Below are 20,606 nucleotides of genomic sequence, written 5' to 3'. Positions count from 1 at the left end.
GACAGTGTTTGTGTTTACAGCGCCACCTGTGAGCTTTGTGTTCTGAGATTATTGTGTATTGCTGTGTTGTGACTTTTTGTTGTGAGTCTGTGTGCGAGGTTAGTGTGGGTTGTTGTGTAGCGACTTCTGTGTTGTGGCCCTTATTCGCTTATTTTGCATGTGAACGGTCCCTTACAGATCCATTAAAAATTTGCGTTCTTTACAACACTATTTTCATCGTTTCTAATAAAAATGGGATTCTTAAAAGGGGTTGCAACTGACTTAAATTAGATAGAGTGTTGGACAGATTAAGTGCTGCCTAGAAGGATATCCCAGTTTTCAAGACAACGACTTCCCTAGCTAATTTTCATTCTTTTAGTCCCGACCTTGTCTCTGCCCGAATTATTACCGTACAGTAAGATACGAGGTGTTTAAGACCACACAATCTTTTGGTGTATCTATATACTGTAGCAACGCGCGCGCTTTGCAACGTGAACGGATGATTAGCGGCTGTGATGTCTCACATCAAGCTGTCATAAACAGCAGTTGACATGGCGGCAGATCGCACAACAGATAGTATTGGTAAGTAGGCATATAAGCTAAATGCATTCAATTTTGTAGCTGCAAAACAATAGTTTGCCAGGATATCTTTGCGGGTATGACGTTAGGAGGATGTTGCTTACATTCTGAAGTTTTTATGCGCGAGTTATTAGCTAATGAAAAGGTGACCTCTCACGACCGCAGTATATATCACCCTGTTAATTCCCATGAGTGATTATACTGTATTACTCTGAAGTTTTCCTCTACTTTCAAGTCACCGTGTCACATAACGATAGATGTATGCTGATGGTATACGTAAGCTTCCATTTGTCTGAGAAGTCACGTGGCAGGACATTAACCTATGAAATTGTACATGGGCCTTTCTTTAGTACATGTACACTTATTTATCTGTACTACCTTTTAAAGCAAGTTAGAAAATATTTAAGTCAGTTGATCATTTGCGAAAGAAAAAAATAATGATAATAAGAAAATAAATAAATCAGTAATCTGTATGAATTTGTTAATATATTTTTTATTGTAAACTGAAGGGTAGACATGTAATATTCAAACCATTGTTTGCTCTAAACTTCATTATGAACGGTATATGATAATAAACTTGTATTGTATTGTATTGTAATGTATTGTATTGTATTATATTGTATTGCGTTATCATAAAATGCATTAGGGAACATTTAGGTAGATTTTGTATCACGTCATAGTAAGATGTCTTATTAATAGCCATTGTATTAGTAAAAAAAATCAAGTTTAAATAATTTAAACTGCAATTTGTTGTTTGAAAAAAAAATCACCAAATTGGTACATGTAGTTCATGCACTGAGTAACCCCCCCCCCCCCCCCCCCCCCCAGAGATTTTTGACTAGTTTTGTAAGGACTAGTTTTATTAAATAAGCTGGTGACTGTGTTCTACTACAGCGTAGGAAACAGCTGGAGTTGACATTTGGTACAACGAATAATGTGTCGAAAATGCCATCAAAATACACGAGAATCATGGAATATTCAGCAATAATAAAACACGTCTAGATGCGTATACAGTATATACGTTTACACTTGTTTTTTTTCTTGTAGTGACTTAGTACTTTATGTAAATGAGAGCATTAGATGTGATTTAATGTTTATCAATGTTCAAATGTTAAAAACTATATAGAAGTGCAAAAATATTAATGGAAATATGATTTGACAAATTTTCAACATGCGTGCATTAAAAAAATATGTAAGAGGAACCCATCTTAAAAACTATGATACTGTCACAATCATAGTATTTGACACTGTAAGATTTTTTTCGTGTCACTTTTCCAGGCTATCAATACACAGAGAGTTTCTCAGTTACAGATGACGTGCAAGCTCAGTTCAACAAGAACGGATTCATCATCTTGAGGTAAGACTCAGATAAACTGAGTGAGTTAATTAACTCCCAGAACCTGTCCAGTAGGCCTATAGTTCTTAAATTTAACCAATATATGGGACTACAAAGCCGCGTGAATGATTAGAGTTTACGAGCCAAAATAGTGTTGATTGACCAGTATTAAGATTGGCGAGGATATCATATATTTTAGTTCGCCTTAGAATTCCTTCTTCATTTCTGCGAACATTCCCTTTACCAGACAGCTCCTGGATACAGAAGAGATAACAAAGCTACGGGTTGCACTGGAGCAAGACCAGGGGCTTCGTGACCACTGCAATGCCGCAGACGACGGCGAGGGGAGAGCCGCCAAATCAACGCTCTGGAATTATGTAGCAGACGACATTACCGGAATGATAGCAAGGAGTGAGAAAGTAGCGGGGACCATGGAAAAGGTAACCATGGTAACATTGCAAAGTTGGAGGCAAAAGAGTTAAATGGCGGGAAATGAGAAGGTGTTGAGATGAAAAACTCTTGCTTAAAAGGACACAAAAGAGGATTTTCGCGCCAAAATTGATTTATCCCGATTTATCCCGAGGTTAACAGTACTTTTCCGCGATTTACCAACCTTTAATCTATCATTCCCGGCACTCGCCATCGCTCTGTAACATTTTTGGAAAATACAATAAAAAGAAAACCTCCGCTTAAGCGGAGGTTTACCAACAACCACCTCCATTTTCATTATTGAGCTCTCTAGACTTCCGGATATCGCGAGATTCTCGTATTGCGACCTAGTTACAACCAGTTCAAGCTGCCGGGAAAAGCCAACATGCCACAGGAGGCTCAATTATGCTGGGAGTCCTTCTAAGAAGCGAAGGCAGATAACAAAAAGAAAAAAGAAACAGCCTTTACAAAAAAACATGCGTAAAACAGTGTATCAGCAAATGTACGACAGGCAAACAATAAACACCGGCGAGGAAGAAGGCAGATGAAAACCTGCTTGGGTGGCCATGGATACGAAGAATGGCCTGGCCGCGAAGTATTTACTGGATTTGTGAGTACCATTTACAATAATCTTTGAGATAAGACACCAGTGAAAATATTTATTAAGCACAGAGATTTATGTTTATTTACTTGTGTTCGTTGTATATCTTAACGATTGTCAGGCTCGTCTGTCAAAATATGCCATGAAATTGTAACTAATATGAGTGGTATCGATGACAGAAATTGCAAGTGTTGCTCATATGACGACTCTGACAGGGTTTGGGTTAGTTTATAGAGCAAAGAAAGTTTAAATAAAAACGGACATGGTGGGAGATACTAGTCTCATTACATATACATTACAATGACCAGGGCGAATTTTTGACTTACCGAGGGCACATTTCTTGTGCCTCTAACATCTAGGCATACCACAGTAATTAAGACATTTGACAAAGATGCTATTTCTTTAGGCATCTAAATCCCAAAATGAACGTGCAGAAGCTGTTATTGTATCTAAGTTTAACCCAATGTTAAATGGCATGTCAACTATAAGTGAAAATAAATAGTAGTATTTTGATTTTATATTTTAAAGACAATTTGTCTCCTTTTTACATTAAAAATAAATAAATCAGAAAGGGGATATTGCATGTTTATGTTTGGTACATCTCTCTAATGTATTAAATAGTCCAGAGTAATAATTTAGATCATACAATTTTAACTTCCAACCAGTATTTCGGAGATTAAACCAATATGAAATGATCAAGAAACTTCAAAATTAAGTTGTAGTTAATACTAGTGCAGTTGAAGATGACAGTCTAGATAATTTAAGGTGATCATATTGAGAAAAATGGCATTTATACTTATTTCAGTTGAGTTTTATACTTATTTCAGTTAAGTTTTTACATAATTTTTCTCAAACTCGATTATCTTATTTTATGTACTGTTGCTTTTTTTTTTTTTGGTTGCAGTATCAAGGTAACTTTTTCCTATGGTATGCCTGAACTGGAAGAAGTGCAGATGGAAGAGGAGGAAGATGCTGAAGAAGAGGGAATTAAAGGATCCTGATGATCCAACATGGGACTAAAACATGTCTTTAGAGTAAGCAGAATTTTAATAAGCTGATATTCACTCCTCATATATTAGGCATATAGGTGCATGATTTCTCTTTTATCAATTTTTTTTTCCAAATTGGCGACACATAATGTAAACATAATGCAAGACTCTATTTCCTCCGTCAACTGAAACGAGCTAAGCTTTACCAAAGTATTGTGCACTCAATTCTAGAATATGCCTGCCCTGTGTGGCATCCAGGACTTACTATAGAGCAATGCAAACTCTAAGAGACTGACCAAACTCGTGCTTTGAAGATTATTTTCCCTGACCTACACTATGATGAAACCCTGAACCTGGCATATGTGTACTTTAGATAAACGAAGAGATCTGTGCAAAACTTTCTTTTACAAAATAACTGAATCCTCTGACAAACTGAATCACATCTTTATTGATCAATCCAATCGTCTTTTAAGATCAAACAATAGTAACAAAGTGCCACAATTTAAGACCGACAGATTCTGATGCTCTTTTATTCCGTATGCACTTTTAAATTTCCAATAGTATTATGTTGTCTTTTATCCTAAGTACAATAATTTTAAAGTTCAATTAGCAGTCTTTTAACTCAGTTTTATTCAAGCAAATATTCACTTTATTTTCATTATAATTTTCTTAACACTATGTACAACTTCAACCCACTGGGTTGCAATCTTAATAAATCATTATTATTTTGATTTGCTTTTTTAGACCTTAAGGTTATGAGCAACTGCCAGTATGATGTCCTGAAGAAGATGTTTTTACATGGAAGATGAACTCCATGGCTCTCCACCAAAAAAAGAGGGACTTTTCTTGAGGGTCCAAAGCGGGGACGAGTTGGATAGTGAGAGACTTTTCCTGACTTTCAAGTGCTGCTTACAGGATATATTCAGTGAACTCATCTTGCCACTGTGACAAAAGCATAATCTGTTGACTTCAAACCATCTAGCACTGGCATTTATGCTATAATGCAGACAGATTGGAAGTCAAGGTGGTCTTTCCTCCCAAACCTAAGTCATATGCCTGATATTGAGAATAAACCATTTTGGTCCAGCATTTACTTCTTAAATCTAAATGACATCAAATGTATTATGGAATATGGTACTGGTGGCATATTGTGATTTCTACTTGATTTTAAACCAGTGTGTTGTTAGATTTTGTAAGATCACCAGTTGCAGTTTTGTGACTTTGTTACAGCATAAAATTCTGTATTTGGCAAATGACTGCATGTCATTTCTTTTAAGACCTACAAAAATGGTTTGAGTGAACACTTGTGCCTGTATTCAATTCTCCACTCAGCCAATATTTAGAATTCATGCAGGGAAGCCATGCCTGTATTTTTTAAAGAAATATTTATACCTTTCTATTTATTCCCTGCACATCTTGGAAAAGTATGTGTGAATATCTTACCGATGAAACAATTTATGTTTGTGTAAGTTGGGTTGGTCCTTTCTTATGACACATCCCTTTGCATGGAGACTTTTGTGTCAGCTCACATGAGTCAATACGCTGACAGAGGGGGATAATTTGTTGATCTGCAATCCTCATGGGTCTGCATGTACATCAGACTCTTAACATGATAGCCTGGCTATTAATAAGTCTCTCTCAAAAATGTTATCATACTATAATGTGTACTGCACAATGTGAAAGTTTGTGAATGCTTGAATAGAAGGCTTATTTATGAAGATGGCATTAATAAGTATGAAAATAATTATGCATTCTAGCTTCCAAAATCTGTGTATGTCTTATTCATTACATGTGACAGGTAATAATAAAGATGATTTGGCCAAATTCCAAACTTATGTAGCAAACTTTGTTTATTCTTCTATTTTTGCCAAATATAATTAAAAGATGTTTCAAAATTTAAACTTTTATTTCATTCATAATCTCTACCCAGTTAATGCTACATTGATACTGCAGCTTATGCTTTGTACATAACAATATGTTAATTAATAATAACAGTTGGATAGTACATGTTGTTAATTTACTAAAGGGCTAGTTCTTAGAAAAACATGTTCGACATTGAAATATATTCTAAAAAAGTTTTCAAGAATTGCATTAGAATTGAATCTTTGGATGTATTTGACAAAATTATAAAATTATTGAAGAGTTGATGATGCCCAGAAAATAAAGGCCTTGAGGCTCTCGCTGATCTCAGTCTTGTCACTTTAAATACATGTACATGGGCATTATAATATAAAACTGTTCACTCGGTTTTGGTAAAAGGTGGTGGATCGTGGTCATCGCTGCAAATTTTTTGTAGCAGTCTTTTCCACAACTTGTGACACCGACATTGAAGTGATGCAGTATTGTAAGATTGGAGTGCTTCCTGGTATGAGTTTTCCAGATATAACTTGAGGCACTGTAATAGTAAAATTACATAAAATGGTTATAAAGAAAAAAATGTATTGATATTATCATAACAGCACTATTCTTTAACAAAAATCAACAAATTAGAGGGGATGATCACTACATGATAACAAGCTTATAATAAAGAAGCAAGTCTGATTATGGCAAAAAAAAAAAAAATTAAATTTAAATATCTGTAGCTGCATTAAATCATAAAAGCCAACAACATAATCACACATGGTTTCAAAGAACTGATGTAAAAAAATCACACTAATATTCCCCACTTGGAATTAGAATTTTGACTAGCTAATTTACTACAGTATAGTGCTAAACCATTCCAAATGGCACTGTTCGCCCTCTAAAATACCAAAGTTTTAAGCAGGCCCAGAACCCCACGCCAACTGGGGGGGGGGGGGGGGGGTCGGCTTTGCATCCGCGGACCCCCCCCCCCCCCGTCCCCCCTCCTTTCAAATAATCCTGGATCCGCCCATGTTATACTGCTAAAATTATTAACATACCTGACCTCTTCACTCGTGCTTGAAGGGGTGTATCACCCAATTCCTCCTCTGAAAGGCTAAAAAAATTATTCCTTATAATCATATTCATTGACAATATTATTAAATTTACAAATAAGCTAACGTGGTTACGTGATGTACAAAGAACACCCTCTACAACCCCACTAGTACTCGAGTTACATCGTATATCTCAAGGGATTCCCCTGAGAGAATATGGTGTGAGGTTAGTCTGTAAGTACTGGTAGATGGCCACATTGAGCAGAAAAGGGTATTCCTCCTGCTTTACAGACCTATACACCTCAGGGGTAAAGTGCACTATCTCGCTTCATAATATAACTACTAGTCTAGTAGTACGTACCCAGTGCTAGTGATTTGGCTGCGAGTGCGTTACCCGAGGAAACGTTAATTATTAGCAGTTATCTACGCTTTTTAACTTCCTCTGCCAGATATTTTGATTTCCACTGCCATCTTCCCATTTAAAAGTACTTTTGGTAAATATAACTCGCTTACCTGCAAAGATTCGGTGAGCAATTCCTCTTCTCCTTCACGTCCACGCTCACTTTCGAAACGACATGCTGTCTGCATTGTTTACATCTCGTATCTGAGTCGAGAAGCCGCGTTATTTCAAACTGTGTCAAGATGGCTGACGCCCGGGGTTCGAAAGTGGACGGTGAATATGATTTTTTTTTTCGATATTGATTAAGGCCATTAACCTGCCATTTTATGCTTTACCCATAGCAATTGTTCTCAGATAAGTTAAAAAAGAAGCAATCCAGGCGTTTTAAATCCTATTTTTTGTCCCTAGTATCATGTATAGTATCATGGAAATGTGTGACGGAAAGTCAGCTAATTTTGTCACAGTTAAAACAATAATTTCACAGAACGGTTCTTGTTAAAACACGCCAATTGTGAGATTAATGTACGTATACTTTTACTCAACATGGCCATTGATTATTGCAGTATCTTAATATACAATTTGCAAATAAAAACATGTAAAACATCTTCATAATTTCAGCTGTTGAGCGGCGAAGTGTATCACTACCATTCCAAAGTTATAATGAAGGAACCGTTTACTGGCGGTGCCCATATATGGCATCAGGATTATGGGTAACGGCTTTTGGTTGCTTGACAATAAGTTAGGATTGATTGCATTCGCATTTGCGTTCTGTAGAATTATTGAGCCATACTTAAGTTGGTTTCGAACTTGATTAATATAATTTTGCGTTTGCTGCCGAATTAAGCAGGTTTCGAACTTGATTAATATAATGAAAAATGGATCACTTTACAGTTGCTTTGCCTCTATGTTGTGCAATACTGTATGTGATTTTGGTGACCACTTTTGCCTACGACATGAGTTGAGGCATTGCGCATTTTCAGCCCCGTTGTAGGGTACATGTATATCATTTTATGATCATGGCACCATAAAAATATCAAACCTGTCACTGCCCTCTTATGAAAAACTCCCGCCACTCGTGTGAACAAAGTTCATTAGATTTACCTAACCAAAACCACCAAAACATTTTACTAGTAGACTCTAATTTAGAATGTTTGTGACATCACAATAAACATTATTATATAATGTCAAAATAAGTGCTTGTTGGTAAGTATGTTTAGCATAATTAATAGGCAAACAGGGATATATGCGACACGTGAAAAAAGTACTTTCGCACTGTTTTGTTGAAAATCACACTTGTATTGTTTCAGTTATTGGTATTTGAATGGCTGCCTGTTTCCTGACATGGGTACTGTATGGGTCGCAGTGGACAGGGCAGACAAGACCAACGGATGCTTAAAGGTACCGGGTGACAGGAAAAGTAGGATCAGTTATCCGTTCTCCATTACTTTGTACAGGTGATATTCGTCCAATATACGTACTAATCCCCATTACTCCGCTTAACCTCAACCTGTGCTTATCATATGGGACCCCGGACTTCCATTCGTAGGACTACCATTCCTGTCATACAGGGATACTGTGCGCGTTTTATTCATACATGTATATTGGAGTAGCACCATGACATTTGAGATTTTTAGATACCTACTTAACAAAAAATGTATTTGTCGACTGAAAAAGTACTTTTATTTCCCCTTTCACCCAAGATTCTTCCTGGCTCTCACTTGGCAGGCAGGGTTGACCATGTGAAAAAAGGTATGCAGGCCGGGGCTGATGTAGCACGTGTCGAGGAACTCATGCAGGTATGCCCCATGACATATGTCCAGCTTGACCCGGGGGACGCACTGTTCTTCCACTGTAATTTACTTCACCGCAGTGACCAGAATAACAGTCCCAACAGACGCTGGGCGTTCTTGATGTGTTACAACAGGCGGACAAACGATCCTGTGTACAGACATCATCATCCGAACTACACGCCATTGTTTAAGGTACCGTAAACTGCAACGAAAGTGCAGAAATTTTTGCTTCAGAATAAAAAATCAATTTAGAGAGGGACACCGCTTTTTTGGGTTCTGCTATGTAGGGCATAAGATAAGTTTTAAAATCTCTGAGCTTTAAAGTGATTTTTACGTGTGACTTTTCCAAAACGGTGTTCGGAAAAGAGGCATTAGATGCACAAAAAGTCCTTTCTAGGTGCCAAATTCAAGAATCAAGCAATGTTCAACAATAACCACCACGGAAGGCAAAGGGTTCCACGCTGGTCCCAAAGCCACTATGCATATGGCCAAGCTAGAGGAACAGGGGAAGGAACAGAAAAACATTTAGATGACACTGTGACAATTTACGTCAAAAGCAAAAATGACAGGCAGGAGCGTAATTAAAAATAGTTGGTGTCTGTTTCTTCAAATACCGCTGACTCTTTTGAAAATTAAACAAGAAATATATTAGTTTTTGTTTTATTTTTGTCAATCTGTGTCTACGATTCTGTTTAGTGTTGCACAATAAAAACGAAATTTAAGGGATAACAAGCCTTCATTTAGGTTGGAAAATTGTCATAAAACCTATTTTCCTGGGGTAAACGACGATTTTCAAGTACTTTCCAACATTCAATGTTAGCCGATTGTTATTACGGAGGGTAGCCTACATCTATGAACCGCGTGGCCCGATGGCAAACACAGACACAGAAAAATTCAGATAACAGCCGTTTTGGTGGTAAAGTCCAATTTTTTTAAAATATATATTTCTATGTGTTGTCAGGGCCGTAGCCTGAGCAAAATGCCAGGGGGGGCAGTAAGCGGACACGAGGGGGCAAAGCCCCCTGAGTGGGGAGGTTGTGGGAGGGGGTGTCGTACGGTGTGGAAAAATTTTAAAAACTGTATGTATAATACTGCATTCTGGTGCATTTTAACTGTTATTTATTGCTCAATCAGAAGTCAGAAATTGCGATTTTTTTTTGCACCTCAAATCCCAGGGGGGGCAACTGCCCCCCCTGCCCCCCCGGAGGCTACGGCCCTGGTTGTTTGCAATGTATATATTGTAATTTGAAACTCATAAGAATAGTGTTTATCCCATTAAGCAATGTTCAACGAAGATTTTGTTTTTTTGGTTGGTTTTATAGTTTCAATGACTATCCATGACAACAAAAACATGAACGGATGCTTATATTTTCTCCTCGGACAATGTCATTCTGAAGAAGTGTATATTAACTGTCGCAAGATAAAAATATGTAGTGTTTTTTACAATATCAGTTTCTTTGAACCCACATTTTGTGTAAAGGGCGCGTGCGCTATGTTGGAATTCAGATGTCGACAGGAAAAGCTCCTTGTAACCATTCTCCTTGCAAAACTCCACGGCGGTTTTTACCAAATCACTGGCTATTCCAGTCCCTCTGCAATCTGGTTCTAGGACCATTCTTTTAAGTTCAGCAACGTGGTCAGTTTTCCTGTCAATGGCCACAGATCCCAAAATTCTCCCTGCGTTCTCGGCCACCCAAAACCTTGACTTGGGCCTGTTGTAGTACTCGCACAGGTTCGCCTTTTCCTCCTTAAAGGAATTTTCCCAACACCACCTACCAAAGAAGCCGTCGACCACGATTATTATTACCAAGAACACTACAGTTGCCAGCACCGAGAAAACGACTTTTCCTGTGCCGTACCACATTAAAGCAAATACATGGGCGCCAATCACGGCAGCCGGCAGCTGCGTCATGGCGCATTTTATCATTCCTGGTATGACAATATTGTTTAAATTAAGCATAACCATCTTCCAAACCCATATTTGTTCTGCTTTCCTGGAGGAAATTGGCCGAATTATCACCTTGCTGCGGTCTACTGATGGAGGCATTGTGCCGTTTGTTAATCTTGGCCCTTGTTTCATAGACCAGACAGCGCGACACGGTAAGAAACAATAGCAGGGCGTTTCGAAATATTACACAAAATTTACATAAGAACCATTGTGAATGATGTCTCATGGGAAACATCACAATGAGCTGAGATTATAGTCTCAACTAAAACAATCATCAACATCTCCTCTTTTTTTATAAAAGAAAACCATGCTCTACAAAGTAGGCTACTAATTGAGTAAAGGGGAGGAATGACAACTTTCAAAAATACAAATGTTACAAAGTGTGATCCTTCTGGAGCTTATATCTTAACTGGTTTAAGTCAGTGTTCCTGTAACTTTTGAATACTAGAGAACAAGATAATAAATGTTCTGATAATGTCAATGAAAAGTATGCATAAATTTGCACACAAACACAAAAAGTGCAGTGATTTCCGAAATCAATGTAAACAGTCTTTAGAAAGTCAATTCACTGTTAATTTACTTGTAAATGGCAATCTTCAAGATAATTAGACTTTCTGCATGGGTGTGTTGTTCTTATGCATTAAGTTTCTTTTCCAGTCGTAGTAGAATCTGCAGTTCCCACAGTTTTTGTTTCAAATAGCTCATAGGTGTCCGCGGCACAGTCCTTATTCTTGATCAGTTTTGCAACATTCTTATTTGGATAACAAATGGGCTTGGACAATTGAGTGGTCTTACGCTTGTCGGAGATACACTGTTGGTAATACGCACTGTAGAGTTATTTGCGAATGCATGCTCCCAATTGTTGTCTATTCTGATTCTCTCATGATAAGGAAAACTGCCTCTCCGACAGGTAATGACTGCTTGAAATGCCAATCATTACATCTTGTAGACGTGTAGGAGTGCTGAGGGATTTACGTACCATAGAATATTTTGTTTCCATTTCCAAATTAAAAAATAAAAAAGGTATGCAACCGAAAGTAACAGTGGTAACTTGTTCAACTTGGTAACATATTTTCATATATTGCATGTTATGAGTATTTTTTGTTATATTGGCTTATCAGTATGCATGATTGGTTTATGTTAATTTCAAAATATAGTTTTAAACGTTTGTTTAAATATTCCTTACAGTGCCTGAACTAGGGAATGTCCAATGATTTCTAGCTAACCATTCTATATGCAAAAGTATTATTAGATTAACTTTTTTTAATTTTTCTGTTTTTATAAGTGAAAATGATATAGGTCATAAACTCACTTTAAGTCAGAATGTCGCGAGGGGACGAGGCTGAAACTCAGTGCGCTGTTTAGAAGACCATACAAAGTGACACCTAAAACTATAATTTCTTTATCTCCATTTCACAGTAGGGCCTCAGAGTCATTATGCACACGACGTAACTAGAGGGACTGTGAAAGGAACAGCGTTTACATAACACGACGGCGCGGAAATTAACGTCAAAAGAAAAAAAGTCTTGAGCATCTTTAGCTTCAAATTTTAGGAAATTCAACGAAAAGCATAATATCATTTTCACTTCATATTCTTTAAGTTTGTGCCTACACCTCTATTAAGTGTTGTTCAGCACGAAATATTTTGAGATCAAGAATAAATTCGCTGCACAGGTCCTAAATTAAAATAAAAAGCAATGTTCAACAGGGACTATCGTTTTAGGGACAGAAAGCAACAGAAATTACTGAGTATTATATTTTAACTAATTGGGCTTATGCCAAGAAAAAACATGTGCAAATGGTTTTATCTTCTCCTCGGTCAAGGTCATTCTAAAAATATGGACATATAATGTTGTAAGATAAAAATCTCTAGGATCTTTGATAATATCAGTTTCTTTGAAACCACATTTGGTGTAAAGGGCGCGTGCGCTATGCTGGAATTCAGTTGTCGACAGGAAAAGCTCCTTGTAACCATTCTCCTTGCAAAACTCCACGGCGGTTTTAACCAAATCACTGGCTATTCCAGACCCTCTAAAATCCGGTTCTAGGACCATTCTTTTAAGTTCAGCAACGTGGTCAGTTTTCCTGTCAATGGCCACAGATCCCAGTATTCTCCCTTCGTGCTCGGCCACCCAAAACCTTGACTTGGGCCTGTTGTAGTATTCGTACAGGTTCGCCTTTTCCTCTTGAAAGCATGCCTCCCATCCCCACATTCCCATGTAGCAGTTGGCCACACTAATTACTACCCAGAAGATTACAGTTGCCAGAACGGAGAAAATAGCATTTCCCGTGACGTACCACAGAAAAGCTAGGACAGGGGCGGCAATCGCGGCGGCTGGCAGCTGCGCCAGGGTTCTCTTTACCAATCCTGGTATGACATAATTTGTTAAATTACGAATAACCATCTCCCAGACCCACTTTTGTTCAGCTTTGTTGGGTGAAATTGGGCGAATTATCACCTTGCTGCGGTCTATTGATGGAGGCATTGTGCTGTATATTCATCTTGTTTCTTGTTTTATAGACCAGATAGCGCGACACGGTAAGAAACAGCAATAGGGTATTAGGAAACAATCACATAAGAACCATATCGACTGCTGCATCATGGGAAACAGCACAATGAGATTGCATTCTCAACTAACACAATTATCGCCCCCCCTCCCCCTTCTTTATAAAAAAAAATAGATACTCTACAAAGGACATATTGAGTAAAGCAGAGGCATGACGAATTTCAAAAATACAAATGTTGTTACTTAACTAAAGTGTGATCTGTCTCGTGCTTACATCTTTAGGCCTACTGATTAAAGCCAATGTTCTTGTAACCAGGTTTTCACAAGCATATAAACAATGCATTGATGACTTTCATTTAAAACAGTGTCACATCAAGGATATAGGCCCTACCGGGTACAGTTCTCCATTCCACAATAGAAAATAGTCTATCAACAAAATGAAGTTTTTGTTAACAATATTTTCTTTAGTCTGTAACCATGTAAACAAACTTGAAACTTTAAATTATACATTAACATTATCCTTTTAAAAACCAAATACTAAACTTTTGAATACAAGAGAACAAGAAAATAACAAATGTCCTGATAATGTCAGAGAAGACAATGCATACATTTCCATACAAACTCAAAAAGTGCAGTGATTTCTGAAGTCAATGTAAACAGTCTTTAGAAATCGAATTCACATGTTCACAGTAAATAAACTTGTAAATGACAGTCTTTAAGATAATTAGGCTTTCTGCATTGACGTCTTGGTCTTCTGTTTTGAGGAGTTCCTTTTCTATTCTTAGTAGAATGTGCAGTTCCCACAGCTTAAAATTGTTTCAAATACCTCATTGGTGTCCGCGGCACAGTGCTTATCCTCACTCTGTTTTGCAACATTGTTATTTGGATAACAAATGGGACTCGGACAATGATTGAGTGGTCTTACTCTGGCCGGAGTTTCACTGTTGATAGTACGCATTGTAGAGTTATACAAGAATGCATGCTCCCAATTGATACAGTGGTTACTTGTTCAAATTGGTAATATATTTTTTGTATATTGTATATTGTGAGTACCTTATATTATATTGGACTATCAGTATGTTTCAAAATATATTTTTTCCGTTAGTTTAAATATTTCTTATACTTTATGAACTAGGAGATATTTAACAATTTCTAGCTAAACATTTTATATTTTAACTTGTTTTATTATTCTGTTTTCATGAGGTAAAAATGATAAAGATCATATATAGACTCACTTAATGTCAGAATGTCGCGAGATGACAAGGCTGAAACTCAGTGCGCCGGGAATGTCTTTTTAGAAGGCAATACAAAGTGACACCTAAAGCAAATTCCTTTATCTCGGTGCCAAATTCAAGAATCAAATTTTGTTTAAAACAATAACCTCGTTCCATGCAGGCCCCAGAGTCGCAATGCATTTGACCTGTTTAAACTAAAGGCATTCTTCGGCATGAAATATTTTGAGATCAAGAATACATTCGTTGCCCAGGCCCTGAATTAAAATATAAAGCAATGTTCAACGGAGACTATTGCATTAAACAAAATAGGGACAGAAGACAGCAGAAATTACTGAGTATTATATTTTCACTAATTCGGCTTATGCCAAGAAATAACATGTGCAAATGGTTTTATCTTTTCCTCGGTCAAGGTCATTCTAAAAATATGGACATATAATGTCGTAAGATAAAAATCGCTAGGGTTTCTGATAATATCAGTTTCTTTAAAACCACATTTGGTGTAAAGGGCACGTGCGCTGAGCTGGAATTCAGATGTCGACAGGAAAAGCTCCTTGTAACCATTCTCCTTGCAAAACTCCACGGCGGTTTTTACCAGATCGCTGGCTATTCCAGTCCCTCTGCAATCTGGTTCCAGGACCATTCTTTTTAGTTCAGCAACGTCGTCAGTTTTCCTGTCAATAGCCACAGATCCCAAAATTCTCCCTGCGTTCTCAGCCACCCAAAACCTTGACTTGGGCCTGTTGTAGTATTCGTACAGGTTCGCCTTTTCCTCTTGAAAGCATGCCTCCCATCCCCATATTCCCATGTAACAGTTGGCCACACTAATTACAACCCAGAAGATTACAGTTGCCAGTACCGAGAAAACGGCATTCCCCGTGACGTACCACAGAAAAGCTAAGACAGGGGCGGCAATCGCGGCGGCTGGAAGCTGCGCCAGGGTTCTCTTTACCAATCCTGGTATGACACAATTCGTCAAATTACGAATAACCATCTCCCAGACCCATCTTTGCTCAGCTTTGTTGGAAGAAATTGGCCGAATGATCACCTTACTGCGGTCTATTGCTGGAGGCATAGTGGTTGAACTGTAATAGCAAAATGTTAATGTAAACGTTAAGATATTTTAGAATATAAAGACAAAGTACTGTAGTGCACGCTTACGTTTTCTTTATTTTCATATTTTGTCTGGTTATATCAATGAATATAAGCTTTTAATTGGTGATGATATTAGGCAGGTATTATTATTATTTTTGAAAAATGAAAAACAAGAATGTGAAAAGCATTTGATTTATAAACATTTATGCTAGGACACTGTGTATGTTAACTTAGGACAGGGTCATTTTTGCATACAAGAAATCATTTTATATAAAATTTGAGATGAAATAAATATACCAAAATACCCATTCTCGGTTTTTAACTTATAATTACTTATACTGAACCTGCATGCTCCTCTCGTTAAAAATGCACGCATACAATGCCTTTTATATTTTTATGCTATCTTTAACAAAGATGGAATAACCTAGGACGAGAAGTAATATATCTTACCTGTAAGAACATTCAAGAGGTGAATGCACTAATTGAGCCAAGTGCTTACAACTGTTTACAAATGCACGATAAACAGTGTGCACCGATAGCACGACCGTTCCACGTGGTGATACACTGTGCCCTTTTTGTGTTTTGTTTTGCTATCTTTATCTTGCAAAGGGCCTCTTTTCCCTTTCTACAGGTTTTATCTTTCTGTGTAGTACATGTACAGCGTTTTTTTAAAATGACCTTCCAACGTCAAATGCCGTACGACGCGTGCTTGTGAGTAGTCTGAAGATAATAATGCACTCGTGAACTGTTTCCACACACCTGTTCAGAATACCACAGACGCCATAACTAGTGATCCAACCAGGTCGATTTTCGAACTTATCTTGTTGGTTTAACCCCGCTTATCAGTCAACTCACAGTCTGGCTGCATTATGACAAGCAACACAGGCACAGCCACTCACAGACATGGTAAGAAAAAAAAAATAGATCGTAAGTTCAAATCACTATACATGTACCTGCACATCGAATTGGTAATTATTAAGGCTTTATATTTATAAAAGCGACGCGACCTGGTCGTAAACAAACTTTCAAAATGTTAGATGAATAATGATTTCATCAGTAACATATGACCCAGTACATTACAATGCAATGGCCACTGTTTCTATTTCACCAGAGTGACCAAGATATGTAGAAAGACTTAATATACCCGAGCGCACTTCCCCTCATACATGTATGCATGTAGATGTATATGCACGCTCTCCCCTTTCTCTTTACCTTACGTGCACAAACATAAAAGCACCACCCTGCACAGCACGCCCCCCCCCCCCCCCCCCCCCCACACACACACTCACATACAAAGTCACACAGATGACTAGCCACATATGCTCAGAATTATTAACAGTTTAAACACATTTTTATTTTTAGTACCGGTACTGCCATATGCATATGAGTAAAAGTAAATTTGCTGTTGTTTTTATCAGGGTTTTCTTATCAAGACAACCTCTCCACCAGCGAATTAAAAGCACGGTTTGAAAAAGACGGGTTTGTCATTATAAGGTAAGATGCTTGGACGAAATAAGATCAAAATATACACTGACGGCCAAGTGCTATGCAACACTTGAGTGTTTCACATCAGTCAATTGCATGTTTTTTATAAAAGCTTTCTCAAAGTTTCCCTTGTAAACAACAACAATGCGTTACACTTTTAAATACAGATCTAGAATTATTATAAACTGATTGATTCCACTCATCAAAATTTATTCATTTACAAATGGAGCCCAATCAAACCAAGCCGTATTATATATGCTAAAGGTTGCTTAAATAATATGATATGAAACAGCCAAGTCCATATTTTGAATTAAAAAAAAAAATATGCGATAGTATATCAATTTAGCCATTTTTCATCAAAATTCACCAGAAACCTTTTAGCCCACGAAGAAGTTGGCAAGCTAAGGGAGGCGTTTGAACAGGACGAGGGTATTAAGTCGTTCAGTTACGGTCGGGACGACGGGGAGGGACGCCGAACCAACACCACCTTGTGGCACCGCCCTGGGGATGACATCACGGGGGTGGTTGCCAGGAGCGAGAAAGTGGCGGGGACAATGGAGAAGGTAAATTGTTATTCATATAAGTATTTATTTTGAGGGATACGAAATATTTATAACGTAAAAATCCTTAGTGCAGTCTTACAGACATGCGAATTAGGAATATGACTAAGGCCTACTAAAACGGATTAAAATTGTCACATATAGTTGTGTTGCATTTGCGTTGGGCCGCCAGACACGCCGACCTTAAGTCGACGTCGGCTGCAGCCTACGTAGCTAAGGTGACCATGAATATATAACACCCCATTCTCATAGATTAGATCGACCTACATTGGATCGACCTAACTCCCTGGGGGTTCACGCTAAATAGCTGTCAGCCGGGCGGACACGAAAGTTAATTACCCCTTAAAGCTTGTAGTAGGCGGGGACGGACACTTAAGGGGGATTATCTGACAGTAATCTAGTGAGACTCCCCGCGGTGATAGATCGATCTAAAAGTTGTGAGAACAGAGCCTAATATTCCATTTTGTTCGTTGTTTTTTTAGCTCCTTGGTGGCGAGTTGTATCACGACCATGCCAAGGTTGTCATCAAAGACCCGTTCACAGGGGGCGCTCACATCTGGCACCAGGACTATGGGTGGGTGACGCTTGCAGGATTAGAAGACTGGTTGCCAATCATAAATATATATACACCGTTGCTGCGCATTTTACAATTTGTTCCTATGGTTACATGTGTCATTTTACAAATAATGTTGTACTTTTTAGAAAAATGAATTAATTAATTAGTCAATTTTTTTCACAGACTACTCTATAATTTAATAACTCTAAAGATTATTTTTCTCGGATTATGAGCTTGTTCAATTCGTGTGATTTTACTTCGAGGGAAAAGTAGTAATTTCAGTATTCAGCTAATATACCGGTAAAATACTGCCTGCGACGTCGGCAAAGACTGATTTCCTGTGTACTGGCAAGTTTTGAATAATTAACAGTCTTTAATTTCTTTTATTTAATGTTCTATCGCGGATTTCAAGAAAAGTTCATTCTTTCCAGTTACTGGTATCTAGATGGGTTTCTGTTTCCGGAAATGGCGACGGCGTGGATAGCAGTGGACAAGGCAGACAAGACCAACGGCTGTTTGAAGGTAAAATGGTGTGCATTTGGCAAGCAAACTACAGGCCATATCTCAAGAGGTCGTATACGGATTTTTGCTCACCTATAATTTTATTTCATGTCATGGACTAAACTTTTTTCCCAAAGCCAAATTGCATCTCTAAGAAATTTTGAAAGAAATGCCTCTACCAAAATATTACATTTAAATTGCAACGTTTGCATGTAACCGGTCAGTTGGCTCAGGGAATTTTTTGATTGGCTCAAGCAAAGTAAAAAAAAAAGGCAGGCAGCAATGGGCAGACATATTAATGCCAAAACTGATAGAATCCGTACATTAAAACAATCTATCTGAAAACGACAAACAAACTTAAATTGTTTATTACACAATTGAAAAAATGTTCAGTTGCCCGGCGTGCAATTAGAAGAGAAAAGTACTGAGTATGTTAAAATATTAAGAATTTGTTGTTGAATCTGTGCGTTATCTTAACACTTATTAGTTCCTAGTTCCGCATAACTGAAAATGACCTGGCCCTCTTCATATGCCAGGCCTCTTTATACATTTGTCAGCCGCTTCGTCAATGGTATTCATATGCTTTTTCTGAAAAAAAGTTTTTTAAAAATAAGGTGCTGTAATAAAACTCTGTCATCTATTTCACCGCAGATCCTCCCCGGGTCGCATCATGCCGGGCGAATCGCCCACGTCAAGGTAGGAGACCAAGTCGGCGCTGACGTGGAGCGCGTCGGTCATCTCTCGAGGGCGTGTCCACTGATGTACGCGGAGCTTGACCCCGGAGACGCCATCTTCTTCCACTGTAATATGCTGCATAGGAGTGACCAGAACAGTAGCCAGCACAGACGCTTGGCGTACCTGGTGGCGTACAACAGGGTGACCAATTCGTCTGTGTATGAGAAAATACATACCTTGAGAGGGAATCCACTTAACAAGGTGAAAAAAGATTAATGAATTAGGTCTCTAAATTTATTAAATGAGGATCGATACTTTTCAAAATAAAAAGAAATAGGCCTACATTTACAATGCGTGAGTGGAGCTGGTATTGATTGATGATGCAGATTGTGTTTTATTTAAAATGATAATAATAGTGAACGATTAAACGCACGGAAAGTATAACTTAAAAATAACCATTTATAGATAAATAAACGACAACTTTTTCATTTTAAAATTTTGACCTCATTTAAAGTTGCCTTTAACTATTTATTATATTTTGAATTTCTTGCAGAAGGAAACGAGCATATTTTACATTATTTTCGTTTCTAGGTGTCGAACTCGGCCATTAGAGAGTGCCCCAATACAACGAACATACAAGGAAAAGTCTACTTCGGTGGACCAAAGGAAGACTTGGCACTGAAAAAATTAGAACAATAAAAATAAATTAACAAACCTTGTGCAGATTAGCAAAGACACTGCCATTTTTTTTAATCGTAACAAAGGCTCTGCTAACCAAGTGAATCCTCTTCCATAATACTACTTAAAGATGTGCCAAGAAATAAAGAGACTTTTAACATGCATTTTGCTATTTTTCTTTTCAGAAAACATATTTGATATTTTTATATTATTCTGAAAAGTCGCTTTAGCTACCGCCAATTTCATGGCCCTACTAGCTATTTATTTTAGCTAACCCATCTTCATCTCTTGGACAAGCCAATCCCCTCTTCTTCTCTAAGCATTGAGTCTAAAACCTTTTGATCAGGAATTTTATTTATTTAAAAAAAAAAC

The 20,606-nt window shown here is 37.7% G+C and overlaps 4 protein-coding genes and 1 long non-coding RNA gene across 5 annotated transcripts; 2 read left to right on the top strand and 3 right to left on the bottom strand.

The window, feature by feature from the left end:
• The first annotated feature begins 456 nt into the window (after positions 1–456).
• Positions 457–9,658, top strand: LOC106153161 (uncharacterized). The gene is made up of 7 exons (XM_087011404.1): positions 457–561; positions 1,837–1,915; positions 2,142–2,334; positions 7,826–7,917; positions 8,515–8,605; positions 8,908–9,189; positions 9,395–9,658. Exons 1-7 carry the CDS (start codon positions 531–533, stop codon positions 9,524–9,526), a joined length of 900 nt encoding a protein of 299 aa, XP_086867530.1. The 5' UTR covers positions 457–530; the 3' UTR covers positions 9,527–9,658.
• Positions 5,801–7,604, bottom strand: LOC147762260 (uncharacterized). The gene is made up of 3 exons (XR_015333953.1): positions 7,321–7,604; positions 6,814–6,869; positions 5,801–6,308 (listed from the first exon to the last, which is right to left on the bottom strand). It is a non-coding gene; the product is annotated as an uncharacterized LOC147762260 (long non-coding RNA).
• Positions 9,522–13,564, bottom strand: LOC106152352 (uncharacterized). The gene is made up of 2 exons (XM_087011405.1): positions 11,018–13,564; positions 9,522–10,769 (listed from the first exon to the last, which is right to left on the bottom strand). The coding sequence occupies exon 1, from the start codon at positions 13,429–13,431 to the stop codon at positions 12,709–12,711; it is 723 nt and encodes a 240-aa protein (XP_086867531.1). The 5' UTR covers positions 13,432–13,564; the 3' UTR covers positions 9,522–10,769; positions 11,018–12,708.
• Positions 13,565–13,897: 333 nt separating this feature from the next.
• Positions 13,898–16,450, bottom strand: LOC106153159 (N-acetylaspartate synthetase). Its single transcript, XM_087012064.1, has 2 exons — positions 16,230–16,450; positions 13,898–15,769 (listed from the first exon to the last, which is right to left on the bottom strand). The coding sequence occupies exon 2, from the start codon at positions 15,757–15,759 to the stop codon at positions 15,037–15,039; it is 723 nt and encodes a 240-aa protein (XP_086868190.1). The 5' UTR covers positions 15,760–15,769; positions 16,230–16,450; the 3' UTR covers positions 13,898–15,036.
• A 35-nt stretch (positions 16,451–16,485) lies between these two features.
• On the top strand, positions 16,486–20,396 carry LOC106152359 (uncharacterized). Its single transcript, XM_087012063.1, has 7 exons — positions 16,486–16,685; positions 17,198–17,273; positions 17,635–17,827; positions 18,307–18,398; positions 18,812–18,902; positions 19,533–19,817; positions 20,148–20,396. Exons 1-7 carry the CDS (start codon positions 16,649–16,651, stop codon positions 20,253–20,255), a joined length of 882 nt encoding a protein of 293 aa, XP_086868189.1. The 5' UTR covers positions 16,486–16,648; the 3' UTR covers positions 20,256–20,396.
• The last annotated feature ends 210 nt before the right edge of the window (positions 20,397–20,606 follow it).

Source organism: Lingula anatina, chromosome 4 (assembly GCF_051362555.1).
Source record: "Lingula anatina isolate TDL-2025a chromosome 4, LinAna3.0, whole genome shotgun sequence".
NCBI lineage: Eukaryota > Metazoa > Brachiopoda > Lingulata > Lingulida > Lingulidae > Lingula > Lingula anatina.
The sequence above is the reverse complement of the archived record's forward strand: the minus strand, read 5'-3'. Positions and strand labels throughout refer to the sequence as shown.

Excerpts from the sequence above, each read along its gene's own strand:
- LOC106153161 (XM_087011404.1), top strand. The coding sequence starts at position 531 with ATGGCGGCAGATCGCACAACAGATAGTATTG. Across the intron at positions 2,335-7,825 it reads TAGCGGGGACCATGGAAAAG|CTGTTGAGCGGCGAAGTGTA; the intron begins GTAACCATGGTA and ends TCATAATTTCAG. Across the intron at positions 7,918-8,514 it reads ATATGGCATCAGGATTATGG|TTATTGGTATTTGAATGGCT; the intron begins GTAACGGCTTTT and ends GTATTGTTTCAG.
- LOC106152352 (XM_087011405.1), bottom strand. The coding sequence starts at position 13,431 with ATGCCTCCATCAATAGACCGCAGCAAGGTGATAATTCGCCCAATTTCA.
- LOC106153159 (XM_087012064.1), bottom strand. The coding sequence starts at position 15,759 with ATGCCTCCAGCAATAGACCGCAGTAAGGTGATCATTCGGCCAATTTCT.
- LOC106152359 (XM_087012063.1), top strand. The coding sequence starts at position 16,649 with ATGACAAGCAACACAGGCACAGCCACTCACAGACATG. Across the intron at positions 17,274-17,634 it reads GACGGGTTTGTCATTATAAG|AAACCTTTTAGCCCACGAAG; the intron begins GTAAGATGCTTG and ends AAAATTCACCAG. Across the intron at positions 19,818-20,147 it reads GAGGGAATCCACTTAACAAG|GTGTCGAACTCGGCCATTAG; the intron begins GTGAAAAAAGAT and ends TTTCGTTTCTAG.